The sequence below is a fragment of the Astatotilapia calliptera genome, chromosome 9, assembly GCF_964374335.1.
Source record: "Astatotilapia calliptera chromosome 9, fAstCal68.1, whole genome shotgun sequence".
Lineage (NCBI taxonomy): Eukaryota > Metazoa > Chordata > Actinopteri > Cichliformes > Cichlidae > Astatotilapia > Astatotilapia calliptera.
This window is the reverse complement of record NC_137430.1, coordinates 30,500,739-30,520,243: the sequence shown is the minus strand read 5'-3', so window position 1 is coordinate 30,520,243 and position 19,505 is coordinate 30,500,739. Positions and strand designations below refer to the sequence as shown.

The following is a 19,505-nucleotide window of genomic DNA, read 5'->3' as shown; positions in this document are numbered from 1 at the left end:
AATAGTAATCAGAATAATAAAACAATAATAATAATAATAATAATAATAATAATAATAATAATAATGTACTTCCACAGCATGTCTTTTATCCCAACCACTCTCTGCAGATGGCCCCGCCCCTCTGTCAGCCTTATTCTGCTGGAGGTTTCTTCCTGTTAAAAGGGAGTTTTTCCTTCCCACTGTCGCCAACATGCTTGCTCAAAGGGGGTCATATTATTGTTGGGTTTTTCTCTGTATGTATTATTGTAGGATCCACATTACAATAAAAAGCACCTTGAGGCGACTATTGTTGTGACTTGGTGCTGTATAAATAACACTGAATTGAACTGAAAATTTAATTAATATCTATGGGCTCAAAGTGTAGTCATTAATATTCTGTACTTGTAAATCAGTTTTGTATGTGTAAAAAGAATTTGTGTGTGCGTAAAAAAGATTTGTTTGTGGACTTAGCAAAAAAAAAAACCCAAAAAACGTTACAAGTACGAATTTTGACCCTATTTTTCTTCCTTTCATCTGATTGGTCAATGTCATGTCAATCACAAATGTAACAATCCAATCAGAGAACAGATGGGTTTGGCTGTCGGCAGGGCGCTTGTTTGAATTGGGCTGTAAAAACTACAATACTACCACCATAATACTACATTAATACTAAAATCATAACTGAATGCTGAGCGACTGAAAGCTCTGTTCCCCATAGTACTAAGGTGTGAGGACGGAACAGTAAGATGAATAGCAGATGATGATCTGAGAAGGCAGGAAACAGTGGTGATATGGAGCAGGTCACACAAATATGAAGGAGCAGATTTATGGATACACCTGTATGTAAGACGTAAGATTTTAAAATGTATCCTGGCTTCTATGGGCAACCAGTAAAGGTGCTGAAGAACTGGGGTAATATGAGCTCTTGACAGAGTGCAAGTTATGACCCGAGCTGCAGAAATTTGAAGCAGTTGGAGTTTATGAAGGGACCTTTTAGGGAGACCAAAGGAGGGAATTACAGTAATTAACACGGGACGTAATAATCACTCACAGCTGCTTTTCCATGCAATTGCTAACATGCTAACAGTTTAATGAGCACAGTTGTTCCAAACAGTCAGGCTAAAATGACAAGATAAAAATAAAAATACATACCTCACAGTAACTGCGCTTGTAGAGTCTCTTTCTGGTGTGGATCTGTTGGTGTTCTCTCAGGTGATGTGGAGATTTAAAAGTCTTCTCACACAGGTCACATTTATAAGGTCTCTCCTCAGTGTGGGTAAACATGTGTTGTTGTAACTTTGTATGTCTTATAAACGGTTTGCCACACTGTTCACAGCAGTACACATCATGTCCAGTGTGAATGCGCAGGTGTGTATTTCGGTTCCCTCTGTGGCTGAAAGTTTTTCCACAAATCTCACAGCTGTATGCCTTAATTCCAGAGTGGGTAACTAGATGATTCTGTAAGTGGCTACTGTGAGTAAAAGCTCTGCCACACTGATCACAGCTGTACGCTTTAACTCCACTGTGGATGAGTTGGTGTTTTTTTAGGGAACCCTTCCAGGAAAAAGTCTTTCCACACAAGTCACAGCTGAACGGTCTCTCTCCAGTGTGGATGACCTGATGCTGTTTCAGTGAACCCTTCAAAGTAAAACCCTTCCCACACTCGTCACAGGTGTGTTTTTTCTCTCCCTTTCTTCTGTGAGGTTTGTCGGCCTCCTGAGAGCGCTGACTTCTCGCTCCATGTTGGTCCTGCAGTGACAGAGATACAAACAGAGGCAGTGAGTGAAATGCAGTCGTGGAACAAACTCAACCTTCAAACTCCCTCCATTAACACTCGTTTTAAACCTGAAGGTGGAGTGTGGCACCAAACACCTTAAAGGTCTCTTATCCCCACCTGCTGGTAGTTCTAACACATTACATCCAACCTGCTGTTAAAAATAATTCATGACTGTTCAAACAGTAAAATCATGCCCATCCCTCCTGCTGTACACAAATATTAATACTAGCATGCTAACACACTCAGAAAAGTAATGAATGTTTACCAGGTCTATACTTATTTTTATATTTCCTTTTGTTGTTTCCTATTAGATATTTATATAATTTTCTCATTTTTTTTAACAATAATAAATCCAATGTAACAGTTACTAGCTTGGTTTAGTGAAGGAAAATGTCAGAGTCTGATTGCAACCCGAGGGATTTCTTTTATAAAACATACTACCTACCTAAAAAAAGAAAAAAAAACATCTGTATTTCTATCTGCTTAATTTACAAAACAGATGATTTATTTGTAAAAAAAAAAAAAATGTTTGGAATCATGTATGATTGTGTTCCACTTCTAACGTCTACACCACTTTGTATTGGTCTTTCACGTGTGTCAACAGAAAATTGTACTTAGTAGTCAGTATAATCTTTTAATGATATAAGTGTGCATATGGTAGAGTACTGCATGTTGACCTTTTGATGACTTGTTGTTCACTACAAGACTTGTTATAAATTTCTTCCCACAGCGATAGTGACAGCTGGACACTCTTATCTTCGCTTCGTACCAGGCAGAGGAGTCGTTCCTTTGTCTCACACACACACACACGCACGCACACCAGGGCTCTAGAGTGCGACCAATTTTTTTTGTGTGTACAGTAGTTTACAATGACAATACAATCTGTTCCCCTCACATATTTTTTAGTTTTTCTTACATGAACAGATACGATAACACACACAGGCACACCCACACACACGCTTAAATAAACAAACAAAACAAAACCTAATAAGAAACCCAAAACAAACACAAACAACAAACCCCAAAACACACAAAAAAAAAAAAAAAAAGGGGGGGGGGGGAAGATATGATATCAATCAGCTGGTAGAGCTTTTAAAGACTTGCAATAGTCTACGAAGGGGCCCCAGATACGATAAAATTCTCTGTATTTGCCCTTCGCCACAAGGCCTATCTTTTGCAATTTAAGAAATGACATCACATCTCTAAACCAAAAAGAAACTGAAGGTGGCTTTGAAGATTTCCAAAGGGGTAAGATGCAACGTCTAGCCAAAAGTGATGTAAAGGCTAATATTTTGAAGTGTGTAGGGTGGGTTAGACCAGTGTTGACTGGAAGCCCAAAAACAGCTAGAAAAGGGTCCATGCAGATTTGGGTCCCAAGAGCCTTGGAAAGAATAACTGAATACTGACTCCAGAAGCCATGGAGTCTTGGGCACAGAAAGAACATATGGCCTAGGTCCCATGGGGTGGCATGACATCTCTCGCACTGATCCATCACTTGTGGGTAAATGTCAGACAGACGAGACTTTGAATAGTAAACCCTGTACAACACCTTGAACTGGATAAGTTGTAACCTGGCACAGGACGTACTATAACGGACATTGGATACTGCCTTCTCCCATTGCTGATCCGAAAAAAATTACTCCTAACTCCCGCTCCCAAGCCCCCCTAATCTTAGCAACTGAATGGACATTTAAACCCATAATTTGTTTATATATTAAAGATATAATTGACTTCTTATTGGGTTTAAGGGATAAGAATTCCTCCCACGGTTGGACATTTGGAAGAAGAGGGTAGGAGGGGAAGAGAGCAGAAGTGCAATGCCATGCCTGAAAATAACGGAATAGATTGGTAGCCGGAAGATTTGTTTCTGAACACAGGTCTAAAAAAGTTAAGAAAGTGCCATCTTTATAGAGATCCTTAAACGTATTAATACCATGACGCTTCCACTGTACATAGGTACCATCAATGAGGCCAGGAGTAAACAGATGGTTCTGCGTGATGGGCATGTGTACTGACGCAGAGACGTACTTAAAATGACTCCTGAATTGTGACCAGATCCTTAGACTAGACTGTACCACGGGATTTTGGGTGAAATGAGAAGGCTTAAGTGGTAGTGGAGAGAACAATAAAGCTTCTAAGGATGAGGAAGTGCACGACAGGCGCTCCAGTTTGCACCACAGCAGTTCTTGAGATTCAAGCCAATGGGTCAATTTGTGAACATGAGAGGACCAATAGTAAAATAAAAAGTTAGGCAAGGCAAGACCGCCATCAAATGTCAGTCTCTGTAATAATGATTTCCTCACCCTGGGGTGTTTCCCTCCCCACAAAAACGATGTAACTAGCTGGTGGTCTCTCTCTCTCTCTCTCTCTGTACTTCAAGAACAGTTTCCCGTCTCCAACCTCTGTTTTCTGTATTATTCATTCGCTTATTACCCACCAGTCTACCGTTGTTTACAGCGCTGTCTTTTTCTTTTCTTTTTTTCACTTAAATGACCTCGGACAAGAAAGCCTATTTTTTCTGTTATTCAAGACTGAAGAAATTTAAACTTTATATGCAGAACATTGTAGAATATTTTTAAGGTTATCTGCTATAAAAAGCCAGACCAGGGAAAATCTCCTTCATGTTTTTCTGTGTTTTATTCTCAGTTACTTTCACATAAAGGCATCTGCTGTGATGTTCACAATTCTGAAGAAGTCAGTACTGATAAATGATCAGAATTATAATATTTCTGACTGTCTGAGGCTAAGTTGAATCGAATCGGGACTTTGAAAACCGGAATCGAATGGATTATAGAAATCAGTGATGATACCCAGCCCTAGTGAGCAGCCTAGGCCCGACAGCAGTGGATGTAGCTGCAATAGGAAAAGAACTATTGCTCACTTTTCTGTTAAGTTAAGGCCTGATCCTTCTGAAATTCATAGCCAGTGCTCTGACACGGTATCATCAATCTTTGAATGCTGAAAAAGCACAGTGTATCCAGAAAACACATTATATTATATCAATTATTATAAAATTTGTGTACGCCTAACTTTTGTGCCGGTACGCCTAACTTTTTAAAGTTAGGCGTACCGATACGCCCATGGCAAAAGGTTAGTCTAGAGCCCTGTATACACATCCACATTCCAGTGTAATGAACAAACGCACCCACTGATGTATATAAATAAAGACCAGGACAGTCTCAGAGCCCTCACTCCCGTGCGAGTGCTCTGTGACTGCCCTTGCTGCAAGTAAAACTGTGTGTTTCTCCTCTCTGATTCTCAGCTGAAGAAATGTCTTCGAATACATCTCTTGAAAACGTGGTATTCCAATGAAATTGATTCATGTTTGTGGCTGTAATGTAACAAAATGTGAAAAAAAGTTATAGGGAGCCAAAAATGCAAGCCACTGTAAGTCCTCATGTGTTGAAATCAGATATTGGGTCTGTACATGTGACATTATGATTTTTCAGGTTGTGAAAGATGCTGCAAAACAATCTGAGGCAGATTAACTGTGTTATTTAAAGACTGCATGAAGATCCTCTGCAGGTTAGTGCAGGATAAACAGGTTCGTTTGCTGAACTGTGATTTAAAGTAAAGAACAGTGTGTGACTGGTGCACAGTGACTGTGGTGCTCATGTCACAGTTAGATTACATCAAGTGTAGCAGAGATTCATTTAAACTGAAGCTCATGATGCTGACATTCATTCACTGAGTTCCACCTTCATACCAACAGTATAGTGTCTAATATAAAGACAGTGTACTGTCAGTGTAGAGGATGGAAATCAGCCAGGACAGCTCATGAAACATCTGCTGACATCTGGTTGAATTCAGTTGTGTACATCCACAGAGAGCAGCAGGTCAGCTGATCACAGCCTGTAATTTAAGAAAATCTACTGGAGCTCTCAACAGAAATTATTGTGAGCTGTGATTCTTTTCCCCACGCTGACCCACTACAGCTGATTTTAGGGTTCCCACCTGCTCAATCCCACTTTAACCTCTTCCCTGCTCATGTTCCTGTTTAGAGGCAAAGTCACCCTCTACAATGTAGGCAACAGAAAATACACACATGTTTTATTTTCCTTCATTTTCTAATTAACTGATTCAAACATCCATCCATCCATTCGCTTCCGCTTATCCTTTTCAGGGTCGCGGGGGGCGCTGGAGCCTATCCCAGCTGTCATAGGGCGAGAGGCGGGGTACACCCTGGACAGGTCGCCAGTCTGTCGCAGGGCCAACACACAGGGACAGACAACCATTCACTCGCACATTCACACCTGATTCAAACAGAGAACCTTTATTAGAAATAAATAGTTTGTACTTCATTTACTAATCTTATTTTATTATTACATTAACAAAGCACAAGGTTCAGTTAACTTTGGATAAAAACATGTGGTTAAAATGTTCTTCAAGGAGCTACTTTTACTTGTTTACGCTGATTACATTTCAGAGCCTGTACTTTTTCACTGGTACTTAAATAAAGAAGGTGAATGAATACTTTTACTGAAGTATTTATAACACTAATATCTGTACTTCTACTTAAGTATAGAGTAAATGTACTTTTGCCTCCTCTGATCATTTCTATAATATTATTTATATCAGTGATGGCCAAATGAAGCTTTCTGAAACACTGAAGCTTGTATTGAAAAAGGTTCATTACTCAAAGCTTTTCAACACAGTCCTCTTTGGTGACATCTGCTGGCCAAAAATGTGAAGAGCAGCTTGAATCTACAAATTATAATGAAGCTTCATTATAATTGCCCACTCTACAGAGCTCAGCTGACAGCTTCTGTCTGATATCGGGCTGCTGTTGTGGTGCTTTGAACGTGTATTTTTTGGGGTCATGAAAAAACTGTTAGGTTTAATGTATGTGTTGTAGGTTGCCATTTAAAAAGCTACACAATGCCATTTAGAAAGCTAGAATGCTTCTGTTTGCTATCTAGGTAACCTACGCATATGACTACGTGCATGACATTGATAAGGGGAACAAGCAGCCTTGAGAAGAACAGATTCTACCAACAACAATCTGGGAGAGCTGCACTCTCATCATATAACCACACACAATGTATAATCACACTTGCACAGCACAATCACTTCGTAACCAGTTATAGTAGTTTCTCATAGGTAATACAGCAACAAGCTTTATGCTTCATGTGTGTAACCAATAAAAACAACCTGCAGGGGGAAAGCAAGTTGAAGTGGGTTGGAGACAACTGCTTCCCCCTCGCGAGTGAAAACTTGAGCTCTGTGTGACCTCGTTCCTGAGTGAGTTTCTGTTTATCCAGCAGTATCAGGGGTAAAACTCTGACAAATGTCCATTTGATTATTAATAATGTTGATGAATAAACCTTCCTTGTTTTAACATGTGCTGTGGTCTGTAAAAAACAACATAATATACAACACAGTCATATAACAGGTTGGGAGGATGAGAGTTTTAGACGTGACTGATTATTTGGTGAAACTGTGATATTTTCCTCACCTCCTGTGTTGAGCTCATTGTTTCCTCTGTAGTGACTCAGCTGAGTCCAGATGGCTGAAAATGTTCCTCTGCTGCTCCGTCAGACTCTTCTCCTCCTGCTGATCAGCTGGGACACAAAACAGATCTTTGTTAGGCTCCACACTGCACTGAAGAGTCAAAGTGTCTCATATGTTCATCTGACAACACAAAGTACAAATTTCACTCTGATTGCTTGTAGAAATCTTGTGAGACGTGTTGTGCTGCAAAGTGAGGAAACTCTCTCACTCACTTATACTTCAGGAGGAACTTTGTGACATTGGCTCTAATATTCTAAGCAGCCCTTTACTATGACAGGGCCAGAAAGTCCTATTTGAAGGTTTGGGAGAAGGACCATGTTAAAGGTGGATTGGGGTTTATACACTTTGTTATGATACAGGTAAGGCTGTAAGAGCCTGAGAAGGTGTCCTGAATGAACCTCTAAAACCAGTTTTCAGCTAACGACTCTGCTTCAGTCTGGAAAACAGCAACTACAAGTTTAAAGACTCCATCAACAATTCACACCCAGCAACAGCCTGAACAGCTCCTCCTGTGGTTTCCACAAACAGGGACAGACCTGTCACTCCCCCACCCCACACTTTCAACTCCTTCAGCCCCCCAGTCCCACCACCTCCACCACTCCTAAAAGTTTGATTCTGTGCAGCCATTCCCCAACTGTCTGTGAACGGTACTGTCCTGATTCTTTGATGTTGGGCTGAGAACAAAAAAACATTACTCAGATCTTGTCCAGTCAACAACAATTATTTATTAAGCACATATGTGGGAGATGTACACGACACCACCCTCAGCGTAGTCCAGTAGATCTCAAAGAGGAAGCACTTCGATACACAGTTTTACATGTCAGGGTTCACGCCCCTTCATGCCTAAGCAGATAACATAACATGCACGATAGTTGTCTGCAACTCCTTTTATAGTATTGATGTTTGTTCCTCACTAACGGTTTCAGCACTCTCTCACCTCCATCTGTTTCCTGTTTCTCGTTGTGAGGCCCCATGATCGTATATGACACATCCTGAGTCCATCCTGTTCTAATCTGCGCAGGCACGTATGCAGTTACAAGCAAAACACTACTTTAAATGTCTTCCAGTTTAAACCTTCTATAACCTCTTGATTAATATGGCACTTATTTAAAATTACAACATTTATATTTCCCACAGTACTCATGGTCATTGATCAGTGGTTTCAGTGCTTTCCTTCCTGCTTTGACTGCAGCTGTGTTTGACACAGGAAGACATTTTTACATTCTTCATGATTATACTTTATTCTTTTTGGGGGAAGTGCAGCTTTAAACCTTCACATGATTCAAGTCAAACCAACAAATCAATCTGAACGATCACAGGTGGGAAAAACTTCTGTAGACAAAATGAAATAAAACCCAACATTTAATCCACAACACGATTAAAAACATGATTCTCCCAAATCACCAAGAGCTGCACATTAACCACCACAATATATTTTATTCTCTGTGCTTTCAAATATGAACACTGTTTACTTTCATCTCTGTTTCATTAGTTTTTGTTAACATCTTCCTGTGCATCACAGCAAACACTCAACTTCTCCCAGCATGCTGAGCTAATGATTAGTTGGTGTTTTTCTCCAAACACTCTCTCACTCTTCTCTCAACGTGTTCACAATAAACTGTGAACAGACACCGAGGAGAGCAGCAGAAGACCTCATTCAGGAGCTAAACTCAACATGAACTGAACTCACAGTAAAGTTAGCTCGGTGCTTACCTTTAGATGAGCCGACAAACCGAGAGAAACTCCGCGATGAAGCTGCAACTCTTTCCAAACACAGGAAACAGATCAGGGAGCAGAGACCCACGTGGTTCACGCTGATCTCAGCTACGATCCAGGAGACAAGGGTGGGCAGATCGATGCAGATATCGATCCAAACGCTGGTAGTGGTTTATGATCGATACTTTAGTTTATTTCTCTCCTCTAAGGTCACTACTTCACTCGCTTTGGATGAAACGGTAGCTCCGTCTGTGCAAACTATGATTGGGGAACAGGCTTCTTCTTTATATTGTTTGCACCATTTTGTTGTTTGGCGGTTGTTAAACACCAAAATGGTGCATTACCGCCACCATCTGGTGTGGAGTGGAACGTCGACTGTTGGAGGTTCCATTTTTAGGGCAGAAATACCGGGGTTACTCGCATATCTCACGGAGGAATAAACCATACACACGTTGTTTAGAGTTTTACATCAGAGGGACACACCTTCCTCTGCGCCATCTTTTATTGCACACACACTTCCGTATTTATACCTTTCAGGTTAAGAGCACATACATATATGATAGGGCAACACCCCCACTTGCTCTTAACACTATACATTACACATGATATACATATTTACATGATATTCACATATCAACGTTTTATGTTCCAAACAAAATATGCGTAAATTTATCTATTTTCACTTTACTTACAGACTTGGTCATGATGTCTGCTACCATGTCTTCTGTTGCACAATACTTAACTTGTACTTCCTTCTCAGTTATAGCAGACCTAATAAAGTGATACTTGATATCGATGTGTTTACATCTTTGACGGTTTATAGGATTTTTGGACAATGCAATTGCACCTTGATTGTCTGCAAGAATGGTAACTGGTGAATATTGCCTTTTAATGTCCATGCCATTAAGTAGCTGTGAGAGGTATAAGCTTTCTTGTACTGTGGCGGCCATCGCCATGTACTCTGCCTCGCACGTTGACAAAGCTACTGTAGCTTGCTTCCTGGTTTTCCAGCAGATCACTGGCCCATTTTTGGATAATACAAAACAATAACCCGTTGTACTTCTCCTGTCACTCAAGTCTGTGGCCCAATCTGCATCGCTGTATGCTATAAGATTTAGGTTTCCTTCTATCCTTTTATAGCACAGCTCTTTGTTTAGTGTCCCCTTAAGGTAACGTAATACATGTTTTGCTGCTGTCCAATGATGCTCTTTTGGCTCAGACAGGGATTGTGACAGTTTGCTCACTATCCAACTCAAATCTGGTCTTGTACATGTCATTAAGTAAATCAAACTGCCCACTAATTCTCTATATTTTCCTGAATCAACTGATTCACCATGTGCACCAAAATCATTTTTGAGTTCACAAGGAGTAGAACGTGGCTTACAGTCAGACATTTTGAACTTTTCCAGGATTTTTGTGATGTACCGTGTCTGATTTAGTCTTATCTCATGGTTCTCTTGTATACAGTCAATACCCAAGAAATGTTTGAGCTCACCAAGATCCTTCATTTTAAATTTCTCATCCAACATTTGTTTCACGTTGCTGATAGCTTCTTCACTGTTGGCAGCTATGATTACATCATCAACCCAGATGATAAGAATCACTGTCTCACTCGCTGTCTGTCTGGAATATACACAATGGTCTACAGGATTTTGTTTGTAACCTTTTTCACATAAATGGTCATGTAACATCTTATTCCAGTTCCTGCCAGATTGTTTCAAACCATATAGTGATTTGTTTAGTTTACAGACCAGTTTTTCACCTGTGTCTGACTTTACTTCAAAACCTTCTGGTTGCTGCATATACACCTCACAATCGATTGGGGCGTGCAAATAAGCAGTCTTCACGTCCATTTGATGGAGTTTAAAGTTGTGCTGTACTGCTAATTGCATCAGCGTACGCACTGACGTCATATCTGCAGTCGGCGAAAAGGTTTCTTTGTAATCAATGCCTTGAACTTGGCTATAGCCTTTAGCAACATATCTTGCTTTAAATGTTTTAGTCTGATTTGGGTTCTCTTTTATCACATACACCCATCTCCCCCCCACTGCATTTTTACCTTCTGGCAGCGTGGTTAAAGTAAACGTATTATTGTCTTTCAAGGATCTTATTTCATCTTCCATAGCATCTGACCAACACTTAGAGTTCGATGACTGCATAGCTTCTTCAAAAGTCTTTGGTATGTCGTACATCACCCTGTAACAGTAATCTACAGTCAGTGATGTTTGGTCGTCTTCTGCAGTTTGGACATAGTCTTTCAGGTAATCTGGCCTTCTCCTGTTTCGTTTGGGATATCGTTCAGACTCTGTTCTATTACTCTGTCTGAGTTTTGTGCATCATTTATGCCATTGTCCTGAATGTCACTTTCAGGTTCCAGGATCATACTTTCATCTGATCTCTGGTCATTCCCTGTTTTGTCCTTTCTAGCGGGGTACTTCAAGATGTCCCCTGGAGTCAAATCATCATCTCCATTGTCATCAACCTGAGTGGTCTGGGTTTGGTGCTCAACTACACTTTTAGTGAGGAACTTGACCAACCTATGTCTAAGAACTCGTCCTGTTTTAGGGTAGTAGATTAGATATGACGGACTGTTTTTATCGTAACCCACAAAAACTCCTTCGTCACATCTTGCGTCTAACTTTTTTTTGTTGTGCCCGTAACCATAGCAAACTGATCCAAAAATCCCCATCCTCGACATGTCTGGCTTCTTTCCTGTCAGCATGTAATAAGGGGTTTGCTTTGTGCGTCTGTTGTAACACCTATTACGAATTACTGCGGCAGTCATAACAGCATAAGTCCATAATCTTTTTGGCAGGTTACTTTCGATCAACATACACCGTGCCATTTCAAAAAGTGTTCGCCATTGTCTCTCGGCAGTCCCATTCTGATGAGGTGAATACGGCGCTGATGTCTCATGCCTTATCGTGTTTTTATTTAACAATGTCTGAAACTCTTTAGATGTAAATTCAGTTCCATTGTCTGATCTGATTCTCTTTACTTGCCCATAGGGGGCGACGTCTGCCAAAAACTTTTCAGTTGCTTTTACGGTGTCACTTTTAGCCTTTAGAAAGTACACAAACATTGTGCCTGAGTAATCGTCAGTAAATGCTAACGTGTACCTGAACCCGTCTTTAGCTTCTGGTTCTATCGGTCCAGCTAAGTCAGTGTGCACTAGCTCTAATGCTTCTTCTGCTCTTTCATCAGGCTCTCTATTCCTGGTTTGGATAAATTTGCCTTTTGTACACACTTCACAGTCTTGGTAATGTTTAGCTTTACCTTTTATTTTCATACCCTCGGTAATGTCCTCTAGTTTAACCAAGTCTTCATAGTTGCAATGGCCGAGGATTTTGTGCCAAGTTTCTACATCATGACAGCCATTGCATTCGTCGTTGTCAACATAATGATCAGATGTAACACTGTTCAAATAGTATAGGCGTTCATATTCACTTATCTTAAACCTTGTCCCGTTCTTATGGATAAGCTGGTTGCAGCCCTTCTTGAAGGTTACTGAGGCTCCTTTGGCCGTTGCCGCCTGAACCGAGAAGATATCTTGCGGGTAAGAGGGAATGTAAAGTGCTCCCTCCAGTGTCGCCTTCACCTTTCGTCCCTCGCTGTCTTGTAGATAGACCTCCACATCTCCCCTCTTCAGTGCGACCCCACTCGTCCTCGTTCCGTCAGCTAATTCCATGAAGTGTCTTCCAGGTGTGAATGTCTCATCAAAACTCTTAAATCTCTGAATGTCCGTAATAATGTGAGAAGTGGCCCCTGTATCAACCATTAGGCCTCTCTGTTTCAGCCCTTGATTTCCACAGTCTTTGGCTTTGAACGCGAAACTATGATCTTCTGCATCAGTTACGTGTTTAGCAGTAATCTTCTTTCGTCGGCGACAGTCGCTGTCCTTATGCGTTGAGCTTTTGCAGTAACCGCACCACTGCTTCACTTTTTGTTCTTTCCTTTCGGTCTTTGTGTAACACTCACGTGCTATATGACCCTCTTTTCCACAGTTGTAACATGTTATTTCTGCATTGTCTCTCTCTTTCTTCCAGTTATTTGCCTTCATCACATTGTCTTCAGAACATGTGGCCTTTTCGGTGCTCTCGTAGCTTCTTAATTTAGCTTTGAATTCACTAAATGTCATTGCTTTGTCACTGTGGGTTACATGTATGGCAAACGGCTTGAAAGATTCAGGCAACCCTTTTAGCACCATTGCAATAAGCAGTCCATCACTTAATGTCTCTTCTGCATTCCTCAGAGCTGTAATGGCAGTCTCAGCCCTTATCATATAGTCTGTGACGCTCTCAATGGGAGTTTTCTGTAGCGACGTTAGCTCCGTGTACAGGCTAATCACACGTGGTGTACCCTTACCGGCGTAGTGCTCTCTCAGAATCTCCAACGCTTTTCGTCCGTCATCCTTGGCATCTCTCATCACGAGTGAAAGACTTCTATCATCCAATACTTGGATTAGCTCTGCATAAGCTACTTCATTCTTTTCATCCAAGTCCTTGTCTTCTTCCTCCGACTCGCCGGGCTCGTTCAGAATGGCAGCCTTTAGCCCAAGTAGCCGCAGGTATCCCAGGAACTTTGTTTCCCACAGTTCATAGTTTCTCTCGTCTCCGTCGAAGCATAGACGGTTCCACCGGCTTCCCACATCCCTTCTGGGCCCATAACCTGTTGGAGGTTCCATTTTTAGGGCAGAAATACCGGGGTTACTCGCATATCTCACGGAGGAATAAACCATACACACGTTGTTTAGAGTTTTACATCAGAGGGACACACCTTCCTCTGCGCCATCTTTTATTGCACACACACTTCCGTATTTATACCTTTCAGGTTAAGAGCACATACATATATGATAGGGCAACATCGACACACAAATCCTCCCTAAATGTATACTCTGTTTTAAAAACTGGAATAAGGCCTGACAACTTTCACTTCTTGAACCCTTTTGCAGTAAACTTACATTTTGAACAGCGGGCGCGTCAACATTATCCCCCTATTCAGCTTCTCGGCGACTCAAAGGTTTGACAGTCACCAATAGTAGTGATCAAACCAATATTTCCAAATCTTATTCCAGATATGACCACCTCCTCTCTCCTACTCCTTCCTGTGCTTCTCATTTCTCCTACCCTCCTTAAATTTCTTTCTCCCTCCCACTGTTTTTGTCATGTTTCCTTTATTTCTTGCCTTATTATACTCATTATCTCTGTCTGACAGAAGTTAATAGCCAGTTCAATTTTTCAACTCCTTCAATTCTGGCATGCCAGAAGATTCTTTCCTAGGTGTATTGCCCTAGATGACATAAGATGTGATGTGGATGAGAACCTGTGGCCAAATAGAGAAGACCGAGTAGAATAGCATTACTATTGTATGTGTATCAGTGGATGGTGTGTATACAAATTCTTGTATTTTGGGATTACTTAGTGCAAAAATAATAAAAATACATAAACAAATATTAACGAATTCTGCATGATGTCTGATTCATTCCAGTAACATATATTGAAATTATAAACAGAGATGTGTCCTTGTTTTACACAAGAAAACACTGTGTATGTCATGAATCGCCGTGCGGCAGGCAGGAGTAGGACCCAAAATGCAGGACTCACAGGCACGAGGGGATGAACTCAAAACTCAGCTTTATTTTCCGGCAGAACCAAATATACAAACTTAAACTAAACTGGGAAACCAAACTAAGAACTCACAGAGAGACACAGGGAGATCCACACACGGCATGAGGGACGACGTCACGCTGAACAGAGGGAGACGTAGACAGAAATACACAGAGGGTTAACGAGGGGAGTGGGAACACACGGGGAACACAGGTGACACTGATAACCATAACGAGACAGGGCGGGGTGAACTGAACACTGACGGGAGAGGTGAAACAGGGAGCACAGAGGTTCAGACAGGAGGAGAGAGAGCACGAGTAGAACACCAACATAACAGGCAGGGGAGACACGGAATAAACACGAAGGGGGACGAGGGCTCATAAATACATAGAGGGGCACACAGGGAGACATGAAGGGCAAGGGATCAAAACTAGAAGCCATAGAATAAATCACACAAGTACAATAATACGAAAATCACAAAGAACTAAAAACGCTGGGTCAGGAGACCCAGGACCGTGACAGTGTAATGCCTCAACTGAAGCCAATTGTACTAAATGCACTATATGTGCACTGTTACAAGAATGTTTTTCTCTCTATTGTTTTCTATTATTTTATATAATTTTAAGTTGAGCAGGACAGAGTTCTTTTAAAGAAAGATTTACTTATATTCTCAAAAGTTAAACATGGCAGGCTTCTGTTTAAGAAAGTGACCTGTTTTATTGTGTTAATGTTGTCATTTTGAGCTAAAAATAAATGGCCAAATGATCATTTGTTTCCCATGTGTTCATACCACAAAGAATATGCATCTACTTAAATCAATCACGTGGTACAGCCGGGCAGCGAGGCTTCAGACGTCATCATTTTCAGCTCCTCCCATAAATGAAGCAAGCCTCGATACGTGCATCGCGGAAATGCCCCCTAAATTACTCGACACAAGCCTCAATACAGAACGTCACATCACTACCGATGACATTACTCTGTAAACTCTCAAAGCACTTTAATAAACAAGCAAACAATTCCACCTCTCGCATTATTGCGTAAAGTTGACAGCGCGTCAGGCAAATAGGCAGGCTCCATCCCCGGCCTCTAGCGACTGTGGAAGTCGCTACATCTTTAGTCAACATAAAACCGCATTCTGGAGAAGCAAGCCGCAAGCAGGATCAAAGAAATCAGATCAAAGAACCTGAAAGACGCCAAGTAAGTGCAGCGCATCTGAATGAGTGAGCCAGTGTAACAGCAGTCTGGCGAGGAAGGAGCGGCTAGCAGGTCCAGCGGGCATGTGGTGTAGAGGTTAGCCGGATAACTCGAAGCCAGTCAGTTAAATTAAACAACAGACCTTTATTCATTATCAGCAACATAAGTCCATACAAGCCAGGTCTCCACGGCTCTACTCTGCCCATACATACATGTGTGGGGTTTGGTAGTCACCGGCGCCAGGCCGTTACAACAGTAAGGTGTTTCCTCGGAGAATGGAACATGAGCAGCATGGAATGGGTGCCGCTAACAACACCACACCCACTAGGAGACTCCCACAACTACTACAATAGTAGGGCAACCCCCCCTAGTGGTGCTATAACCCAAAAGGGTTGTTACATCACCCCCCCCCCCGGCAATTAGGAGGCTGTCCTCAGTCCACCTAGTACCCGTCCAACCAGCGGTCATTACGGGGCACCGGCGGGGTTCGTTGGGGAGATGGCCGCTCTCCCGGCTCTCCCGTAGCTCCATGATCCAAACACTTCAGCAGGCTCTTCTGCAGCTCCAGCGAAGCCCATAAGCAAACTCGTGGCTTCTCGACCTCCTCTTCCAAGTTTACCACTACAAGGTTGAGGTAAAGAGGTGTAGAGTGAGGGATGATGTACTTTGTCAGGCCAGGCGTCTCAGCATCCGGGTCGCAGCCATCTTCCTCACTCCTCGTGTCTGCGTGGGACGCCATTTTAAAAGTGTGGAAACAACTCGCTCCCACAATAGTTATGGCGAAGTGAAAAGAGCGTTCACACACAGTACCTAAGCGCATATATCAGTCAGACCGAGAGCGTCCATGCACACTCTGATGCTTCAATGCTTCACACAAAACCTCTGAATAAACAATGAGTCAAAGTCACTGCAGCATTAGCTTTAGCGCCGCAGATGTCGTAACGGTCCAACAGCACTGAGTTGGCGGTCCAACGGACCGTACAGTTACTCACGGAGTACTCTCCCTCGGCAGGCGAGCGTGTCAAGCGATGGGTCGGCGCTCTTCTGTACCTGCAAATATCGCTGAAATCGTGGGGAGTCGGCTCCTTCACGGGGTTCTATCGGCTCGGCAAATACAGCCAGATGAAGAGAAAAAAAACACGCCACCTCAGCCGAAGTGTCAATCGTTGAAAAACACGGGAAAAATATCCAAGCCCACCGTCTGTCGGTCCGGATGACTATGAAGATCCAGAGAACAATGTACGGCCGCCACTTTGTAACAGCAGTCTGGCGAGGAAGGAGCGGCTAGCAGGTCCAGCGGGCATGTGGTGTAGAGGTTAGCCGGATAACTCGAAGCCAGTCAGTTAAATTAAACAACAGACCTTTATTCATTATCAGCAACATAAGACCATACAAGCCAGGTCTCCACGGCTCTACTCTGTCCATACATACATGTGCGGGGTTCGGTAGTCGCCGGCGCCAGGACGTTACAACAGTAAGGTGTTTCCTCGGAGAATGGAACATGAGCAGCATGGAATGGCTGCCACTAACAACACCACACCCACTAGGAGACTCCCACAACTAAAATGGTAAATGGCCTGTATTTATATAGCGCTTTACTAGTCCCTAAGGACCCCAAAGCGCTTTACATATCCAGTCATCCACCCATTCACACACACATTCACACACTGGTGATGGCAAGCTACATTGTAGCCACAGCCACCCTGGGGCACACTGACAGAGGCGAGGCTGCCGGACACTGGCGCCACCGGGCCCTCTGACCACCACCAGTAGGCAACGGGTGAAGTGTCTTGCCCAAGGACACAACGACCGAGACTGTCCAAGCCGGGGCTCGAACCGGCAACCTTCCGATTACAAGGTGAACTCCTAACTCTTGAGCCACGATTGCCCCAACCAAGTTGCCCTACTACAATAGTAGGGCAACCCTCCCCAGTGGTGCTATAACCCAAAAGGGTTGTTACACCAGCAGCACCGACACACCTGATGCAATTCTGAAGAGCGCAGGTAAGAATACCTGTGCATGTCTGGTTGTGGAAAAGGAAGCCACATTGCATTAGCGCTGAGATGTTTCAAGAGGAGACACTGAATGGAATGAATGTTGGTTAAACGTGCAACGTTTTTGCTTCGCTCTTGGATTGATGACTGCGCTGCGTCTTATTAATTATGCTGCTTGGATGACGTTCAAATGGACAATTAAATTGCCGTTATGTTAAAAGGATTTTATGGTCAAAGTCTATTGTGGCTTCCAGTGGATATATGTTTTAATGGATGATCACTGAACTTTTAAATAAATTAAAAAAAAAAATCGAACAAATCATGAGTCAAACAGGTGGTGATGATTGTTCCTCTAATGATTTGGGGGGAAAGAGACCAAGAAAAATGACTGGAAAGGCATTGTTGAATAAAATCAAAAAATTACAAAATGAATGCAAAATATATATGTCAATAAAATGAAAGGACTAATACAAAAAATGAAAGAGCTCATGCAACACTGTTAGGTTTTGTATTGTTGATTGTCATTTATGCTTAGAAATATTTAACCATATATGCTTAGAGGTATATAATCAATTGTGTAGTGATAGGACTGTGATCTTTAGCAGGCTGTAAAGGCTTGGTGTGTATTCCACACTAGAATGCACACCCACAGTCTAGGAACATCAGAGAGGTCCTATCTTCTCTTTGTTGATATATGGTATAGCAAACACACGTATATCTCTTTAAGTATAAGAGCCTTTTGTTTAGATAGATCTGCTAGACGCCTGGCACCAGCTTTGGGGAGTCTTCACAGGGTCACATCTTGACCTCACACACACACACACATACACACACACACACATACACACACACACACACACACACACACACACACACACACACACACACACACACACACACACACACACACACACAGGCAAGGTACTCTTTGTGTGTATGTAGACGTCATATGTTAATGAACCTATGCATATTCATGTAACCTCAATAAAAGACCAGTGTTACGGGAGAACGAACGAGAGCAACTGGGGTCAAGCGAAGGAACGGCGTTTGTCCGGTTCTCTCCCGTGCACGAGAAACATGAAGAACTTTGCCTACTTCGTGTCTTGCTTGCTGTGTAATTATATTGTCTTCAACGTTCCAGCGAATAGGTTCAAGCTACAAACCTATCAAACACAATGAAAATCTTTCTCAAATTAAGCAGTATGTGGTGGATTTACAGTTTTTTACAGACGCTAGGACACATGTCTCAATACTTAGGTCAGCTTTTCTAATGCTAATCAGCTGCTCCTGTTTGTAAACCCACTTGTTCCCATGATTACGCATCTTAACTCATCATCATTGTTCATCTATGCATTACTTTTATGTATTAGTCATCTATTTGTTGTAATCATCTATCCTTGCAGTTGTTTATTACACAAAATAAATTATATTATCACACTTCTGGCCACATAGCGCTGATATTCACTGCACATGCCCATATTAACCTTAACCAGAGGGTTTAAAAAACAAACCAATGTTTACATACCATATCTGCTTCTGCCGTGGCCTGGTGGACAAAAAAATTGGTTAAGGGTTCCCTGAAATTTCACGACCCTCATTTTCTTCATGTGCCCACCATTAGAAACATGCCTATGGAAAAGTGCGCCAGCACACAGTGCAGTGCACTTTATTGGTGTTATCGTGCACTTTTTCCAGCCAGGTGTTTTCCTTTTCCCATTCCTCACCGT

The 19,505-nt window shown here is 42.1% G+C and overlaps 2 protein-coding genes across 7 annotated transcripts in view; one reads left to right on the top strand and one right to left on the bottom strand.

Moving 5' to 3' along the window:
- LOC113028823 (uncharacterized) overlaps positions 1-19,505 on the top strand; it is a 270,569-nt gene that overhangs the window by 76,789 nt on the left and 174,275 nt on the right. The gene's annotated exons all lie outside the window — the stretch shown is intronic.
- The window catches only part of LOC113029509 (uncharacterized), a 75,746-nt gene that overhangs the window by 19,363 nt on the left and 36,878 nt on the right, over positions 1-19,505 (bottom strand). For 2 of the 4 annotated variants that reach the window (XM_080306691.1, XM_080306690.1), the window contains exons 1-2: positions 7,212-7,950; positions 1,132-1,728 (exon numbers count right to left, since the gene is read on the bottom strand). In XM_080306691.1, coding sequence (XP_080162817.1) covers positions 1,132-1,728; positions 7,212-7,229 — 615 coding nt within the window. In that variant the 5' untranslated portion in view covers positions 7,230-7,950. Of the gene's footprint in view, positions 1-1,131; positions 1,729-7,211; positions 7,951-8,980; positions 9,281-19,505 lie in introns of those variants that run through there. The other 2 variants (XM_080306688.1, XM_080306689.1) reach the window with 2 other exon arrangements.